At 41.8% G+C, this 17186-nt stretch overlaps 1 protein-coding gene across 1 annotated transcript in view; it reads right to left on the reverse strand.

The window, feature by feature from the left end:
• ST6GAL2 (ST6 beta-galactoside alpha-2,6-sialyltransferase 2) overlaps positions 1–16711 on the reverse strand; it is a 29633-nt gene extending 12922 nt beyond the window's left edge. Inside the window, 6 exon segments of the mRNA XM_008496368.2 lie at positions 2955–3129; positions 4221–4322; positions 7462–7559; positions 11674–12286; positions 12288–12677; positions 16621–16711. Of these exon segments, the coding sequence (XP_008494590.1) occupies positions 2955–3129; positions 4221–4322; positions 7462–7559; positions 11674–12286; positions 12288–12620 (1321 nt within the window). The 5' untranslated portion in view covers positions 12621–12677; positions 16621–16711.
• Between the last annotated feature and the right edge of the window lie 475 nt (positions 16712–17186).

Below are 17186 nucleotides of genomic sequence, written 5' to 3' on the forward strand. Positions count from 1 at the left end.
ATACATTTGTTCAGTTTTGTCAACTGGGGCTAAAGAGGTTTAAAAAGCTTGAATAAAAAAAGTGCTTCGCTTGACCCAGAACCATTTTTTCTTTTACATTTTCCATACTACTGGCAGCAACAGCAATTTGAGGGATTGCTGCTACGTTTCCTCCACAAATGACTGCAGCTCACAGAGGGGATGCCTGAGTTTCCGATGGTGTAACTTGAGGTCGCTTCCAATCCCTAGCATCCTGTGATTCTGTAAGACCAGATTCTTCTGCAGTCTGTTCATTCCAATTGCAGTGCTGCATACAGACTTAAAATAAGGTATCCCAATAAAGTGATTAGAATTACTATGATCCATGCTCTAAAGAGCTCAGATTCAGGGATACAGGTCGCTCTGCCTGTGAAAATTCATACCCTCTATATAACAACAACCCATCTTCCTTCATACAGCTGTTTTGAGCACAATGGTATTAGCAATATAGCCATTTAATAAACCATTTTCCCATATCTTCTTGAAATTAAACCACTCATGGTTTAATGATGGCTGTCACTTAGCCATTTTTCCTACTAATTTTATAGGAAACTATTTCAGAATTTATAAAGTAGAAGCTAAATATTCATGGTATGCCTTTCATACAGGTGCATTCAGTGGTGTCTGATAGCTTCAGTTCCAGCTGCATCATAGGATCACAGAATGGTAGGGGTTGGCACTGACCTGATGATCATCGAGTCCAATCCCCCTACCAAAGCAGGATCACTTAGAGCAGGTCACAGAGAAACACATCTAGATCGGTCTTGAAAGTCTCTAGAGAAGGAGACTCCATAAACTCTCTAGACAGCCTGTTTCAGGTCTCCGTCACCCTTAGACTAAATTTTTTCCTCATGTTGAGATGGAAGTTCCTGTGTTCCAGTTTGTGCCTCAGGGTACCAACCAAAAAGACACTGATCCCTTCTTCTCGACACCCACCAATGTTATTTGTAAACATCAATAAGATCCTGTCTCAGTCTTCTCCAGCCTAAAAGAGCCTCAGGTCTCTCAGCCTTTCCTCATAAGACACGTTCCAGAGAGATAGCTGATCTGAAGACCAACATGACTTTTTAGATTTCTGCCAAGCTACGTTACATTTTTATCTTGCCTTTTATGACCATCCCTGACAAGAGGCAGTTGCTGTTTCTGTGCTCTCTCTCAGTTTATATTACATTACACATGCAAAGCACAGACATCCATTCAGTAAGGTCACTGAATAGGAAGCCTCTCCCTAATAAAATATTTAAAATGCATCTGTAAAAACAGTACTTAGTTATCAAATGAGGTGGACAGTCTGACTCCCAGTAAGATTGTCTTACTGCCTTGTTTTGTTATAGTTAATAATAGACCATAATTTCTAAGATCTGCTTTGGAAAAGAACAACATAAATGAACTCCCAGTAAAGGTGAAGGAGCTAAATTTGCATCTGTACACACAGAGTCTATTCATCTGTGCAGCTTTTGTTGGTAATCTTTTTGCTTGTTTAATGATTGATATTTTCAAAGCATTTTCTGCTTGAAGGGTATTTTTCGTCACGAACATCTAACATTCTGTGATTTGGGGCTGCAGATTATGGCCCTATTCTTATACTGAAATTAACACCATTTCTTCAAAGAAAGCTTTTGAGAAGTGTTTCTTATGTGTGGTGTAACTACAGATTGACAGCACAATGATCCCCCTTTCTATTCTTATGATCAGCAGCTGTTAACCTATTTTTATCAACAACTTCATTACTCCAAGAAATGCTTTTACAAAATGTGAATACTGCTGATGAGATCATTCCACATGAGCAGACTTCTCCTCATGCATTTTTACAAGAAGGTTCCAAAAACCTCACTTTAGGAAGTAACCCAACTGCCAAGCCACCCTTCTCTAACACACAAGGCCTTATTTTCAGTCACCTTCCAGGTAAGCACAACCCACCCAGGTCATAGATGGGCATCTCCTAGACAACTTTTATTTTATCCCTCTGAGACCCTCAGCATCCTCTCTAAGGCCTTTGGTGGGCGTCAACAATGTCCTAAGATGCCACTACTTTGTACGGAGTCCATGGTAAGTGCTCAGATCTGGTCTTCCCATGTCAGATGCAATGTCAGGCATCTTTGCTTTCAGATTCAGATAGAAAGGATGGTAACAGCATTTTCTGATTGCAGCAAATACATAGAGTGGTATCAAAAAGTCAAGGAGGAAAGGATGGAGTTTCCAAAATTAAAAAGGTGTCTGGAGCTATCTGTGTCTCTAGAAGAATGAGCAAGAAGACCCTGACCCAGCCTTGCTACTCTCATCCTTTAGACATTCATGATCAGGACCTTCTTATGTACGGCATAAGTCATTATGTTGTATAAACTGGGGACACAGTGCCAAATTATCCCCCCAGAAATAATAAGGAAGGACAAAAAAACACAGTGAAACTGTATTACTTCATATGTAAGAAGAAGGGGGCTGCTTTGGGCACTTCCAGACTGAACACTGGAAGCCATGACAGGGCATGGGGAATCCCATTCCCATTCCATAACCTGGGAAAGTAATACAGGCTGGCCTGTCAGACAGCATAAGTGATTTCATCCTTACTTCATGATCTGTCACATGCTTTCACTTCTGTCCTGATGGATCAGTACTCTGTGATCCCGACAAAGAACTTCAGAACAGAGGAAGTTGTCAGCAGAAAAATAAATATGGGATAATACAAATTTCTCACAGATGTACGTATGTTATATAAGCATGGTATGCAAACTGTGAATGTGAAGGGCAAGAAAACAGAACACTACATTCACCCAATAATTTTATAGTTCTCATACTATGTATTTTGGCTAGTCATTGTTTCTGTATAGAGCAAACAGTGCACGTATGTGGACTTGATCCTTACGCAGTGCAAACATATAAAATCTAAATTTTCTTTAAAATCTTACGTGTATCAGGCCCATCTTTGGCGCACCTACCAATAAAACCTGAAGAAGGAGGGTTGGGCTGTATCTTCTCCTTAGTGTTCTCCTGAATGATGTCCCAGAGCTGCCATATAAACTTTGGATGGAGAACGTAAAATGGCTGGTTTGGATTTTTCCTGCGATGCTGTATGTAGGGAGTGAACAAATTGTAGTCTGGCTTCTTATACCACTAGGAACAAAAAAAAATAAGATTTTTTTTTTTATTCTTATGGTACCCAATGTGTTTTTAACACTACACACAGAATAATGTGGACTAGTTTCACTCAGGCTTTTCAGAACAGAAGGAAAGGTAGCAAAGCAGCCTGCACGGGTGGATGTGTCTCCCAGAAAACCAGTCCTCACTCCAGGCTATTCTGCTTCCTCTCTTCATAAAGATTCCCAACAAGCAGTTCACTGCAGCAGGGGGGGCCAACCCTGCCTCCTACTCACAGGCCTATGTTAAAAAAGGGGTTCAAAGGGCCCTGACACAAGATCCAGGCACAGGGGTGAAATCTGCCTCTCCAAGTGTCACTATCTCTGATGGAGGCAGCAGCAACAGCAGGTGAAGAAGTCCAGGAGCAGCCTGTGTAGGAAGCAGGCAGTCTCTGACATCTGTTGCTAAGGGAGTTCAGCAGATGAAGGTTTTCTCTCTACTTTGCAGCCTGCTCAGCTCCAAGTTCCCCTTGCCAAGAGCCATCACATCAACTGGTCCACTGGAGCTGCAGCACCAGCCAAAGAAGAGGCTCCCCCAGTGAGAACCAGATGGATGTCTGATGCTCTCAGTGAGGGGGTGGACTTTAGGGCACAGATGGTTGCAGAGGACTGGGCAAAAAGGGAAGACTGGTGGGGAGGAGGCCTGAGAAATAAGGAAGGCACCAAGAAAGATTTTGATTATGACGTGATATTTTGTCTGGGAAAGCAGAGGTGAAGGTGGGAAAAAAGTTATGCAGCGTTTCATCTTCCCTGATAAAACCTCTTTCTGAAATCTAGCAACATTTTCTCCTTAGCAAACACACAGAAAAGTCACTGCTACGTGAAAATAGCATATTTTATAACAAAACCCCATCATCCATCTATCCTACCATCTCAGAGCAGTCCATTCCAGTATAAGGGCTAGCTTTTGACCAATAAACTGATTTTGACCAATTCATGCAGAAGAAGTATTCCTTACTCCTTATAGGCAGACTTTGAGACTGACAAGTGAGGAGCAGATGACTGCAATACTAAATACATTCTTTGTCTCCAGTGTTTTCAAACAGATTGGGAAGAGAGGTATCTTACCACATTCAGATTTGCAGAGTAAGGGGCAGGATCCCAGGCTACTAAGATAACATCTTTGTACAAGGAGCTGTCGACAAAGTGATGGTTTGGGTTGGTGAGAATCTGCAGACACAGATGCAAAGAATTTCACAGCGTTAAAAGCAAATGGGATTCAGAAAAATTATAAAATCTTTCTCTAAAATGAAGAATACTCCCCACGCTGGTCTTAATTCTGACTTGTTTCATTAAAAAAAAAAAATTAAAACAGCAGCTTAGCCCTGAAGACCACTCATTACAGTTTGAAGTTGCAGGATGCTGAATTACTCTCAATCTGCAAGGGATGTGATAGGACCCCTTGAGATGTTACCTATTTGTATATCAACACTACCATGTATTCAAGAACTTGAAAATGAAAGTTACAGTACCTCAGACTGCTGATATGATCCTCCTCTTGGACACAGAGCAACGTTCTTTGAAAGGCTATAGTCACTAAGAATAATGTCACCTTTTTTTTCCCTGCTTCTTCCTTGCCCTCTTCTCCCATTTTGGTTGCTTTTTCATTTAATCAGCAAGAAAGTCTCATTTCAAATTACTCCAAAAAGGCAAATTAGACCTTGACTGTAAAAGCTGGTATACCTAGAAAAACAGTTCCAGGAACTGGCAGGTAACACGGCTGTTTTTGAAATAATTGTTGTATTATTCTGATTTACTGCTCTGATATAACTCTTCCCAAATCCTGGTACTATGCTTGATCCTTTTGCTCACTGGAAGTTTCCTTTTCACTCCATCTGGTTCCTCCCTTCCTGGACCCTGTGCGTACCTAACCAGATCCCTCTGATCCCTGATGCATCCAATCTCAGGCAGGATTGAGCTGAATGATTTCAGCATTGGTTGAAATAGCATGAATTTAACACCATGAATCCAGCTGTTAAACTAATCAACATTCCAGACAAATAAATTCATACTAATTTTCATTTCCCTTTAGGATCCAATGAGCCATGTTTGATTATGCATATTCTTCTTCAGAAAAATAATATTGTTGCCATAGCAATATTCTTCCTACCATAAACTTTGAGCTTAATGACTTTCCATCAGCCTTGCTATAAGAATGGAATTAGTTGTGCTGCTATCAGCATCCCTAGCTCCATTTCTCTAAGCAGTTTTTGCCTGAGAACGTAAACTCCTTTTTTGAGAGCATAGAGTACACAGACCAAAGGGTCAAGCTTTTAAAAGCCTGGTTCTACAATTGTCATACAAAGGAGCTCTTATTTGCCTTTCAGTAAGCAAGAGTCCTTGGGAGGTGCTGTCCACAGAAATTTTAGCCTTAGTGAGCCTGTATTCATATGTATGAGATGAATTTCTTCTGGAATAATAATATCTGTTGTGGCTGCACTGCCTTCCTTCATGTCCTCCAAGTTTTCAACAGGGAAGAAGAAGCCCACAGTTACCTTACAATCAACTGAATGCCAGAATTCCAGCAGGAAGGAAGGAAAAAGATTCAGTAAACCTGCATGGGTAATCCACCTTTAGTATGGGGAAATTTAGTAGGGAAAGAAACTTTTATCAAGTGGTCTGTGGAGTCTTCTCTCTCAGGGAGGGGAAGGTCAGTTTCTCAGCAGGTGGCCAGAGCTTCACAGGGAGCTTCTGACCTCTTTGAAGGAGCAGAAAGGTGGTGAGAATACAAGCATGAGGAAGCTGTGTGAGCTGAATTTGGCCTGAATTTTAGCCATGCCCCAGTTCTTGAGAGGCTTTGTGGAGAGCAAAGGAGCATAAGAGAAGGACCATGGGACCCTCCACTCCCAGCCTGCTGGAAGAGTGTCACAGCAGCTCTGGGGCTCAGGAGAAGCCCATCATCAGAAGGGCTGATTTACCCATTTAGCTCCCCAGCAAATTCAGAGAGACTAACAAAGCTCAGATCACTCCCTGATGGCTTCTCTCACTCTCATAGAGGGACCCTACTGAGATCAGTCCACTTGATAGTTCCTATATCCTCCTCCTAGCCTGGCACAGGAGTTCAGGCACAGTGAGCACCATGACATTTTGGCTAACAGTAAATCACAAAACACCAACAAAACCCAAGAAGTAAAACAAATGACATTAAGATCAATGTTCTCTGGTACACGGATTTCAGCACCTAAGCCAGAGTAATATATTTCTGCTTTCTTGCCCTGAGAAAAGGAAAGGTGGCATATTTGACCCAGATCACATCAAAGATCTAGTTTGTCCTACAGCCTCCCAAAGAGCTAAAAAACAAGTGTGAAGGGAATGACAGTGAACAGTCTTCTCCAAGGTGGCAAACAACATGAACATACATAAAACATACAGAGAACACACCCACTGAAGATTGACTTTGCATGGGCAGTCACTTAAAGCACAAAAAAAAAAAAAAAAGAACAAATTCTTAAGAATAACAGGAAATGGAAATTTTGCTCTCATTCATCAAGGATCAGTCTGTCTCATGTAAGATGATGGAAGAGCATGCTACATGGCCAACCACACAACTGGTGTTGACTAAGTAAACTCATGATTTGGACATGTCTTAAAATTTCACAGTAATTCTGTTGTTGCTTTTTGGGTGTGCTTCATAAAGAGGGAAGAGGCTTGGTTTGCCCAAGACCATTCAGGAAAGTTTTTTCAAAATTCAAAAACTACTCTCAACCATAAGGTGTCACTAGAGCTCAATGTACAATTATTTTTTGCCAGCCATATGCAGAAAATCCCATTTCTGTTTCCGTTCAGATGAATTAACTCGGCTTACATGTAATATCCAGCATACACTAAAAGTTTTCACTAGCTCATTCCAAAGAGCAATGACTTGCTAAAGTTATGTATTAAGACAATTTAACTCAGTTTTCACTTTTTTCATCTTCCAGCAAGGAAGTAACTGGGGAACTGGAGAATATGAGAAACGAGCTTTGAGATCCCCACAGCTCAGGCTTTATGAAGATCCCAGAGGCTGTGTGGTGATGGTCTTCTGTACTGATGCCTCTGACATCCTGCAGAGCCATTTCTGATGTAGGAGAAATGAGAAACTTTGCAAACAAATTCTTTAAAACAAAGATCTCAAGTAGCTACTGCAATCATTCTACACTGGCAGCAGTGGGAACAGCCCTGTAAGGGAGAACTTTAACCTGCTCTGCATCATGACTGTTAAATCACTACCTGTTTCCCAGATTAGCAAACACATTCTCAAAAGTTATTAATTCAATGTCATATTGTACAGAAGTGATACTGACTTGAATTTACGAAAGGAAGGTCTTACCTGAGAGTTAATGATCCGCATGGTTGTTTTATTTCCAACATCTTTTTCATAGCCATGTGTTGGAGCAGAATTAAATCTTAGAACAGCATCATGAGAATCTAGAAGCATAAATGCAGGAGTAATTTTTATTTTTCTCAGGATTATATGACAGCAAAATAAAACAAATTATCTAAGCTAATGTAAAACTTAACACATTTCTCCTAATCTTGATATGCTAAGGATGCTGAACATCCTACTATGTGCAGAGAAAAATCCTCTTGCATCTGCCATGTTAACATTATTAAAATCCACTAGAAAAAAGTTCAGAATGATCTATTCATGTAGCTTGCTATATTTAAATATTTCTATTAATTGGATGAACTTACTGTGGAAAAGTTATTACGTCCAGCACACACAATTACTAGCTATTTCTAATGAAAGATTTACAATTAATTACTCCATGTAAAAGCACAGTAATTGCAAGGACATCTAATCGCAGATTTGAATGAGTAACAACACTTCAGCTTGTGCTTCAGAGTATTTTATAATACCTGAAAATCACAAAGCAACTCAAACCTATTAATCATACCATGTACTTGATTCTCAAGGCCAATACAAGTTTTAAAGAGTCTGGTTAGGGAAGTCAGACCACAAACCTGCTCATACACAGAAACCCTTGGTAGCAAAGATCTAACAGAGCAGAACTATCAGAGTCTCCCCATGAGCTGTTGACCTTGGAGTCAGCAGATATAGGTCAAGTATGGGTCAAGGGTAGACACTATGTGCAAGCCTCTGCTGGACAAAAGATAATCAGTCTCCCAGTGCTTCTTTTAAAGAGATCTCAAAGCCCAAAAAGGTGTGAGGGAGACAGTTATACCCATTGCCCAGAAACACAGTTCCTCAATCGCCCTCTAATCTGGATTTCTTCTATCCCTTCTATCAATGGAAGCAGAGGGTATGATGCAGGTCAAAATGGGCGTGTAACCCATAGGTATTTTACTCAGCTGTTTATCTTTAGTCACTTCAGATGTGGTCATCTGTAGCTCAAAAATGGAGGAGGCAGAAGTTTCCAAAAATAACCAAGATGCTTCACTGGATTTCAGCCTGATCCTATCAAACTGGGATCTTCCAGCCATTCATTCTTGCTTTAACATGAAAAGAGACTTTTGCCAAATGCCCACTGTGCTCAGCTCCTCAGAAGGTGAGATTTTTTTCTTACATCCTTGTGCAGGGACAAACCAAATCTCAATACCTGGACATAATCTGCCTAAACATAAGCACTAACTGCATAGGAGCTGCACAACATGAAGTCCCAGACACAAAGTACTTCACTTTTTTTGAGAAGGAAAAGCAAAGCAAATGAAACCTGCTTATAGATTTAAGAACAGCAATTTGGACCAGCATTTGACAACTTTTTGACCATCTGTTGACTGAGTACTAGGAACTGGATGGGAAATGGAAATTGTATTATGAAACTGACTTAACTGAGAGACAGTGTGCTGCATTTCCAATATTAGCCATGCTGGTTCTTTGTATTAAGAGTAAAAAACTTTCCTTCACCATGAAATATACGATCAGTACACAGCCCAACACTGATAACAGCTGGTTTTAAGTCAACTGATTTTAATCTTATTTGGAGATAACAAGTTTAAAGATATAAAAAGTTTTGATTTTGATTGCAGATGGTGCCAAAATAACTGGGTCTCCTATTAAACAGCATGATCACAATGAGAGTGTTTGCTGTATTTGCACAGTATTTCCCAACTAATTTCATTGAAAAACAACCGGAGGGTTGAAAGGGAGGAGAGCAAAAGGCAGAAATAAAACTAAGATTTCTGTCTGCGTTTCCAACAAGAGCACAGAAGAGGGAGCTAAAGTCCCATGAAGAGAAAGGTCTTATACTGCTGCTCTCAAGCCTTTTTTGGTTTTTTTTTTTTTTCTTTTTTCCTTCTTTCAGGAGAATAAGCAGTAAAAGCCTTTTGCCTGTAGCAACTCCATCCACCAAGGCTGTACAGTTCACGGCCTAAAAGCCAGAACTCGTCCATGGGATGCTTTTCCCCACCTCCCACATGATGCTGACTCTGCCGTGCCCATGGACATGGAGGAGCTCAGAATGGGTGCCTGGCTGACTCCATAGAGCAGCAGCACAACCAGCTGCCCAAGGTGCTTCTAAACTGGTAGGTTTGGTTGCATTTTCCACCAAGCACTGGTAGCCCTGGTGCCAGAGATCAGTCTTCTCCTACAGCTGTGCATACCCAGCAAAAAAGAGCATCCTGTAGTCTGTTCCTTCTCTTCTTGGTCACTCTTCTCAAGGACTAAAAGGGAGGTGGAAAGGCACAGCAAAGAGCTCATCTGTAACCCATGCTATCTGGTCTCTGCAGGGGAAGCATAACTTCTTCCTCAAGGGGATAAAGATACAAATGGATGCTGAAACTTTCATTCCCCATTTGGAGTGGGAAACACTGGCATGATGTCTCCAGTGTATTAGTACTTCCCAGGAGTGTGTTGACCACTAAGACTCATAGGTTTGCACCAGACCTTTAAGCAGTAAGCTCTCCCTCACAGTTCTGGCCCAAATTCTCTACATGCACAAGTACCTGTCCATGACCTGGAAGACACCTAGAAAAAAAACTTCTGTGACTCCTGCTGCCCCACACAGTGTCATCTACAACAGGTAGAAGGAGATACGAAACTTCAGTGCAGGCCTTTCCAAAGAGTATCTCCTCCTTTTAGAGGGCACAAGATGACAATTCCCCAATTACATCAAAAGCTCTTCCTCAGAGAATGGCATATGCTTTCTGTGCTCAGACAATTTCTGTGGGTACACATGGGACCATCCAGGCCCAAAATACTCCATCAAGCACCCAGTCCATACCTGGGCTGCAAATATGTGATGATTCACCCTGTAATACATAAACACGTAAGTATGTGACCGTGTGTGATGGATTCTTCTGCACAGTGCTAATCCACACCAGTGTAATCTGAATGTACTGGGGAACAGTGATAGAAGATGATGGTTTCAGTCAAGGATAACACACTGGAGAAGGGAGTAACTCTTAGGCGATTTCACTCCACAAAGATTTATAAATCAGTGATGCTTCCTGTGAAACTGGGGTTACCCTGGTGTGATTTTAGCTGCAGGCTGGTCAGGCACCCGTGCAGTGCTGGAAGCCTATTAGAGCAGTCTGATGATGATAGCAGCTCTACTATATCCCAGAGATTTAAAAGAAACCCATCTGTGTCAAAGAAATGATTCAGTACGATGAAGTAGGCATTGGGATGTGAAGTCCTGGAAGACGGGAGGATTACTGAGAGCACATCAAAAGGTTTTTATAGAGAGCTGAAGGAGGTAACTCTTCTTGTTCTAGAAGCAAGTTTGGAACATGGATTTCATCCTTCTTTCAGTGCTCCTAGCATACTGCACACATACTACTAAAAGAACTACTGAGGCATTAACACGAGTAGTAGCATTCATTTTTTAAAAGAAAAAATAGAACTGACCTGAATTAGTTTTACGGCTCTACAACCCTTTCCTGAATAAGCTACCACAAAACTCCCACCATAAAGTGGGGAATTCAGTTTTGACATTGCAGCACATCTATAACCTCACTGACTCAGCTCAACAATGGAAAAAACATGGGAGAGGATACTTGAACTCATTTAAATTCATGCTTAGAAAAGAGGTCATGGGGCTTTACCCTAGGGCACGGGTCTGAATTCTGTATGTCTGTGAACTCTAGAAAGTAGAAGTTGAAGAAAATGCTTCACTGCCTCTTGGCACAGAAACAACGTTCACTCCAGGACAGCAACCACAAGAAGTGTCTCTATGAGCCACAGCAAAATATCAAGTATAACACAGATTTACAAAATAAAGCCTGAACATAGCTCTAATACAAAAAAATAAACACATACCACAGCAAAATGTCAAGTATGGCATGTTGATATACGGTGAAGCCAGTGCTTCCTTTATATTACAGGGTGTAATATGGTAAGAAAGCATCGTTGTTTTTTTGAAATCAAATTATGACTTCAGACCTGATTTTCTTTTCAGTTACACCGTCCTGAAAGTGAACAGCTTCCCAGAAGTCCATAAGCTCACACTCATGTAATGCTGGTGAGAGACCACAACCAGGCCTTACAGACCTCTGCTTGAGAAGAATGAACCTTTTGAAAGACAGACATGAATCCACACATGTACATATGTATGCACATGAATAGATGCATTTCACCCACCTATTTCATCCCCCAGAGAGGAGTTCAGTATTGCACCAGCAGACATAACTACGGCACAGCTCCCAAAGCCATGTGCATACAATTTGCCCAGTGGAATTTGGGGAACGTGCTTTTCCCATCCCAGAGTGGAGAAGGGAGCCTCCTTGCCATCTATTGTTCTCACATTCACCCTTTCTTTCAGCTCACAGAATAGCTGGTCTCCTGTCAACTTGGAGTTTCGCTTCCCCTTGAACCGCACCCCATGCTTATTGGTGCTCAAATAATCTTTCATCGCCTTCTGCAGTCGAGGGTTTAGCATCTTGGAAGAGACATCCCCTTTCCAAAGCTTGTAAAGAAAGGATTTCGACATTGTGGAATAGAGTCCATCCCAGTCATCAGATTCGTCAAGCATCTGGCTTCTCCTGTGCTTTGAGCTCCTTCTCCTCATTCTTCTCCGATGGCTCCAGTTGTTCTGTAAAATATTTACTTTGGGATTTTCCTCATTGGCTGAGATGAATTTGGCTATCTCTTCAAGGTGGTTGTGTGAGCGAGGCTGACCAGCAGCAAATAAATAATCATCATTCACTTGGTAGAATGCACTTTTTGATTTTCTTCCTATCTGGGATGGAAAAAAACTCATCTTCACTCCTAAAGGCATCTTCCAAATCAGTCCATTTCTTAATACTTCCAGTCCCCGATTTAAATGTACCTAAGAGATCTTCATTAAGAAGTACCTCATTCCCATCAATGGTTTCAGAGAATGATGGATCATGTATCGCTCCCATGATAACTCTCTGCTTGCCCTGAAGGGGCAAAAGCCTCTTAGTTTCAATATAAGAAAAGGAACTGGGAACTGGTTCAGCAGTGTTGCTATCTGTAAAATAGATGAATATCACCAGAAAAAGCAGACCCCATGCAAAGATCCCAAACAGCATGAGTTGTTTCCATTGCTTCAAGTTAGGTTTCATGGCAATGCCTTTAGCAGCTCCTCTGTGCCTTGAAGGATTGGTGAAGGAAAATGAAACCTGGAAAGAACATCAAATATTAATCAAGAACGGTTTTAAAAATAGATACAATTCAGAAATATCTTAACACGCTTTGATAGAAGGTGCAGAATTAATCTCCAAGCTGTAGCACAGAGGATTCAGAAGCAAAGTTGGGAGCCTGCAGACACTGTAGGAGTGACACACTTTGGCTGTAACCACACAGTGACAGCTGCCAGCTACAAAAGAAGCTGGTGGCCAGTTTCTACAGTAACACTGGATCCTGCCTTCAGGGAGATCATGTGCCTGCCTGCTTCTGCTATACAGAGCATAGCATTGAGAGCAAAAGCAGAAGCCATGCCTGGCTGTATGCACAGTGGGAACAGTATTAGTTGTCTTCTTTTTGCCCTTGAAAGTCCTTACATGGAATGAGTGTGGGCAAGCCTCTGTGCAACTGGGCAGGGGGGCACAAGCTCTCAACTGGACATCCCTCCAATGCCCACAGCCCTGTGGATATCATCAAGGGAGAATAGGGAAAGGCATCAGACTGGTGAGTGAGAGGGAAGCCTTTGCTTTTCCTCAGATGACAGGAAATGGCACAGAGTCAGTGGGCAACATCTTTTGCTGCAGCCCAGGATCAGACCCAAATAAGAGAACATCTGATGTACCTCTGCTATGGATGCAGCACGCATGCTGAGGTGACTGGAAGGAATTCTGCATGCCAAGGCATGAGGGGTCTGCATTTTCCAAAAAGGAGGATGGATGGCACAACTAACTAAATACATGTGCTTAGGATAATGATTTTTGCATGGAAGCAGTGGGTAAGGAATGTCAGACCTAAGCACTGGAAAACTGAGCTCTACTGATACCTGTGGGGATTTTGGATAGCTGGAGTATTATTGGAGGGTTACATGGTTCAAGGTGAAATAAAGGCTGACTGAAGTGGGTGCACTCCAAAGCAAATACAAAATGCATTGCTGGACCATCACACACACAATGCCCCTTACACAAGTTCACTTGTATAATCAAGTGGTGTGGGCACTGGTAACAAAGCTGGCTGAAAAAATCCAGCCATTCTTTACCATAAGCTTTATCATTCAGCCCCCTGCACTACAGACATCATCAGCCTCAGTTGCTACACTGCAGTGGAAGTCAGTGTACTACACTACTTAGTGACAGATCACTTACCTGATCTGGATTAAAAATAAACCGCTTCTTCAGAGGTTTTATTTCTAACCTCATTTATTTCAATGACCACTCAATGGTACAATTTAAGAGCCACTTGTACAAGGCAGCTGTGATTAGAAAAGGGAAAAAGAGGGAGTGGGGGCAGGCTCGGATTTCATTAACAGCCTCAGGAGCCATCATCTCATCACCCCGGATCTGAAAAGCCCACACATCTCACACACCTCTGGTAACACACTGCCTGCTGATACCTGACCATGAGCAGGGACAAAAAAACATGGTCACCATACACTACCACCTTTCTGCAAGCTGCTAAAGTACATCAAAGCTGAGTTCAAAGTTTAGTCTGAGGCTGTAACTAAGGCTGTTTTCACATCAAAAAGAAAGCAGTAATAACACTGGTCTAAGTCACTCTCTGCTCTCTCATTCCTACATCTTAAAGGTCCCTTCCAACCCTGAAAATTCTATGATTCCATGATTTTTACTCTGCTGCCACCAAAATCCCCTGGGTATGAGGCGGGCATATTACAAATTGGACTGGTAAAATGTATATAGCAGGATTTTAGGGCGGGAAATATATATGTTAGAGGGTTCTTCTGGTTTGGTTTGGATTTTTTTAAGCTGAGTCAGTCCCTTTATCTACCTTAGTGTGGTAACACATCTCGTTCTTTCAGGACAAACAGGAGATTGCCTACCACAATGCAGAGGCAAGAACAAACCGCAGGTGGTATTAGCAGGGATACTTTTGGGCTAGCATTTCTGCTGACCTCCTGGGAATGTGAGGCCACAGCATCACATTTCCAAACACAGTCTATTTTCATGATCTAGGCAAAGCCTAGAATATTTAAAAAAGCAAGCTGACTGTGGGACTCAACGCTGTGTCCAGTGAGAGGATTTATATCACATTTGAATGACCAAATGTCATTGTAAAGGTGTTAATTTCTAGTACACTGGAAAAAAAAAAAAACCCCACGAGTGAAATAACCCTGTGCTCTACACACATTTGGCTTGGCTCACATGAAAACACATGGGAAAAAAAAAAACCAACTATTACTCCAACTGACCCATTTCCTACTTGCAGCCTGCCACTCTGCAATATTGCTCTCTGCAGCATCTTGAAGCTCCCCCCCAACTCCTTCCAATTTTAAATCACTACAGGCTATGTCCTGTGGGAGTCAACTTACAGTATATGACTGTTGTGCAACTTAGGTCTGCCCTGAAGTTATTGCAACCTGCCCACTCATCACTGTTCAGATGGTTTGCATTTTTAAATCAGCATTCTTCACCCGCCTGAACTGCTTTCATCCCTTTTTATCATTTTCCCTGCTGTGTTTCCCCAGCACTTTTCAACACGTGGCTTCCAAACCACTGTGTAAGTTAGTCTTTGCCCAGTCAGATGTTTCTCCTGCTGAATATACATTTCTTATAGGATCTGCAGAGGAAGCATCTTGCAGAATCTTTTTAACAGACAAGTTTGCAGGAAGTCAAAGATAAAAAGGAAGAAGTTACCAAGAATTCCGAATAGTATTTAAATGTAATCCATAACAAAATCCCATGTTTTTCCTAAATTTGTCCCAATTCTTATCACCATAAACTGGTAAGAAACAGAAAGGGTTTAGTCTTAATTCAGGTGTGGGACTATGAAAATTGCTAATAGGCTGTGATCACATCTGTTTGGTGCAGCACACTGCCTCAAGCATGAAGAATTAGTCTGGACTCCTAAATTTGATGTTCAGGTTCTAATCTGAAAAAGGAATGAATTGCACTATTAATTACTTTTAAACCAAAGCAAAGGATGTGGGGTTTTTTTTCCCCCCAACACTCACAAAGTCATAAGTAGAAGCACACTTGTCTTGGTTGGCATGCACATGAGAGCATGCATGGTTACCTTTTTCATGCAGCAAAAAATTATCTGTGTAAAACAGAAAAATCAGCATGCTGCAGCACATTTGTCAGCACTGCAAGCAAAAGTAGAGACACCAGTGAGAATAAATCTAAAAACCTTACACATTAACTACTGCAGAAGCTTATCTACAATCCCTTGTTGCAAAAGGGGCCTCAGAAAGGATACTCAGATCTCTTGAAGACCGGAGCTATGCAGGCAAATCTCTGTGCTGCTTTAATGTTTTTTCGCTCACAAGAAAAGCCTTGTCCTCCAGCAGTACAGCTGAGCTGGAAGCGAATTCAAGGTCATTACTGTATTAGTTGCAAAAGGACCCCTACAACCTCACAGGATCTTGAAGGCTGTGTGTGGAAAGCTGCAGTGAGTCCAAGAAAATATCAGTTTATCTTATCTCCCTCTGCACTAAACATTCAGTCCTCTCCCCCTCAGCCCCTGCAGCTTCTCACACCTCACAGTCGCTGGCTATGGGAATGTCTGGAAGGAAAAGGAAGCTCCTCCACACACTTACCACCCTCCTTGCTAATGGCAGACCCCACTGCTGCTCACTGGGGAATCTCCCTGGATACCACCTGGAGATGAACTTGGACTCATGCCCTGAGTTCCTGATAGAAGCTCATCTCAATTACAGAAAGAAAAACATTTGTGTAAGAAACCAGAAATTATGATCACGATGAATTACATTGGCTAAATAAAGAAAAAACAGATGGTTTCACTGGTAGAATTATTGAAGTCCACTAGATGCTTCAGGAAGCAACTTGGACCTCTCTCATCTATGCTCATCGTACAGGTTTCAAGCTGTCAAATCAATTCTACATGAATTTTAAAATTATCATTAATGGTGTTCATTGCCTCCACCTTCATCCCCCCCAAACCCCTTGCCATAATAATCCTCCCTACTTACGAGACTGCTGTAGGGAAAGCTTCTGCCAAGGAGGACCAGAGGAATAAGTCCGCACCTGGAGAAAACACCCCAGACTTTATGCAACCCAGCCTTCAGCAGATGTATTAAGTCTGTTTGACCCAGAGGCTGAAGACCTCCTTTTCCTTCTTATCTCCTTTCTGATGGACTCTCAATCATTAACTGATTTAAGCTCCAGCTGCCATATGGAGTGGGGCTTTTTCCTAACCCAGTCTGGTTGTTTGCATGAAAGCCATGGAAGACGAGAGGCAAGGTGAAGTCAGCAGAAGCAGTGAAGTCAGCAGAAATGGGAGATTTACCTATTTGCTTAATACAAGCACTAGCAGCAGCTATGAAAAAGAAAGGCAAACCCCGAGAGTATCCTTGAAGCATCCCAGGAAATAAAGACAATTCCTCAATGGAAATTAAAAGCTGATTTTCCAAAAGTAGAACCCGTTTTATGGGAAATTTTACTTCGCCAGGCTACAATGCAAGAAACCAATGTGCTCCCCCCTCCCCTTATATAGCCCATTGTTTCACAACAAGGAGCACTTTTAATTTTTCT

This window comes from Calypte anna, chromosome 1, assembly GCF_003957555.1.
Source record: "Calypte anna isolate BGI_N300 chromosome 1, bCalAnn1_v1.p, whole genome shotgun sequence".
NCBI classification, from domain to species: Eukaryota; Metazoa; Chordata; class Aves; order Apodiformes; family Trochilidae; genus Calypte; species Calypte anna.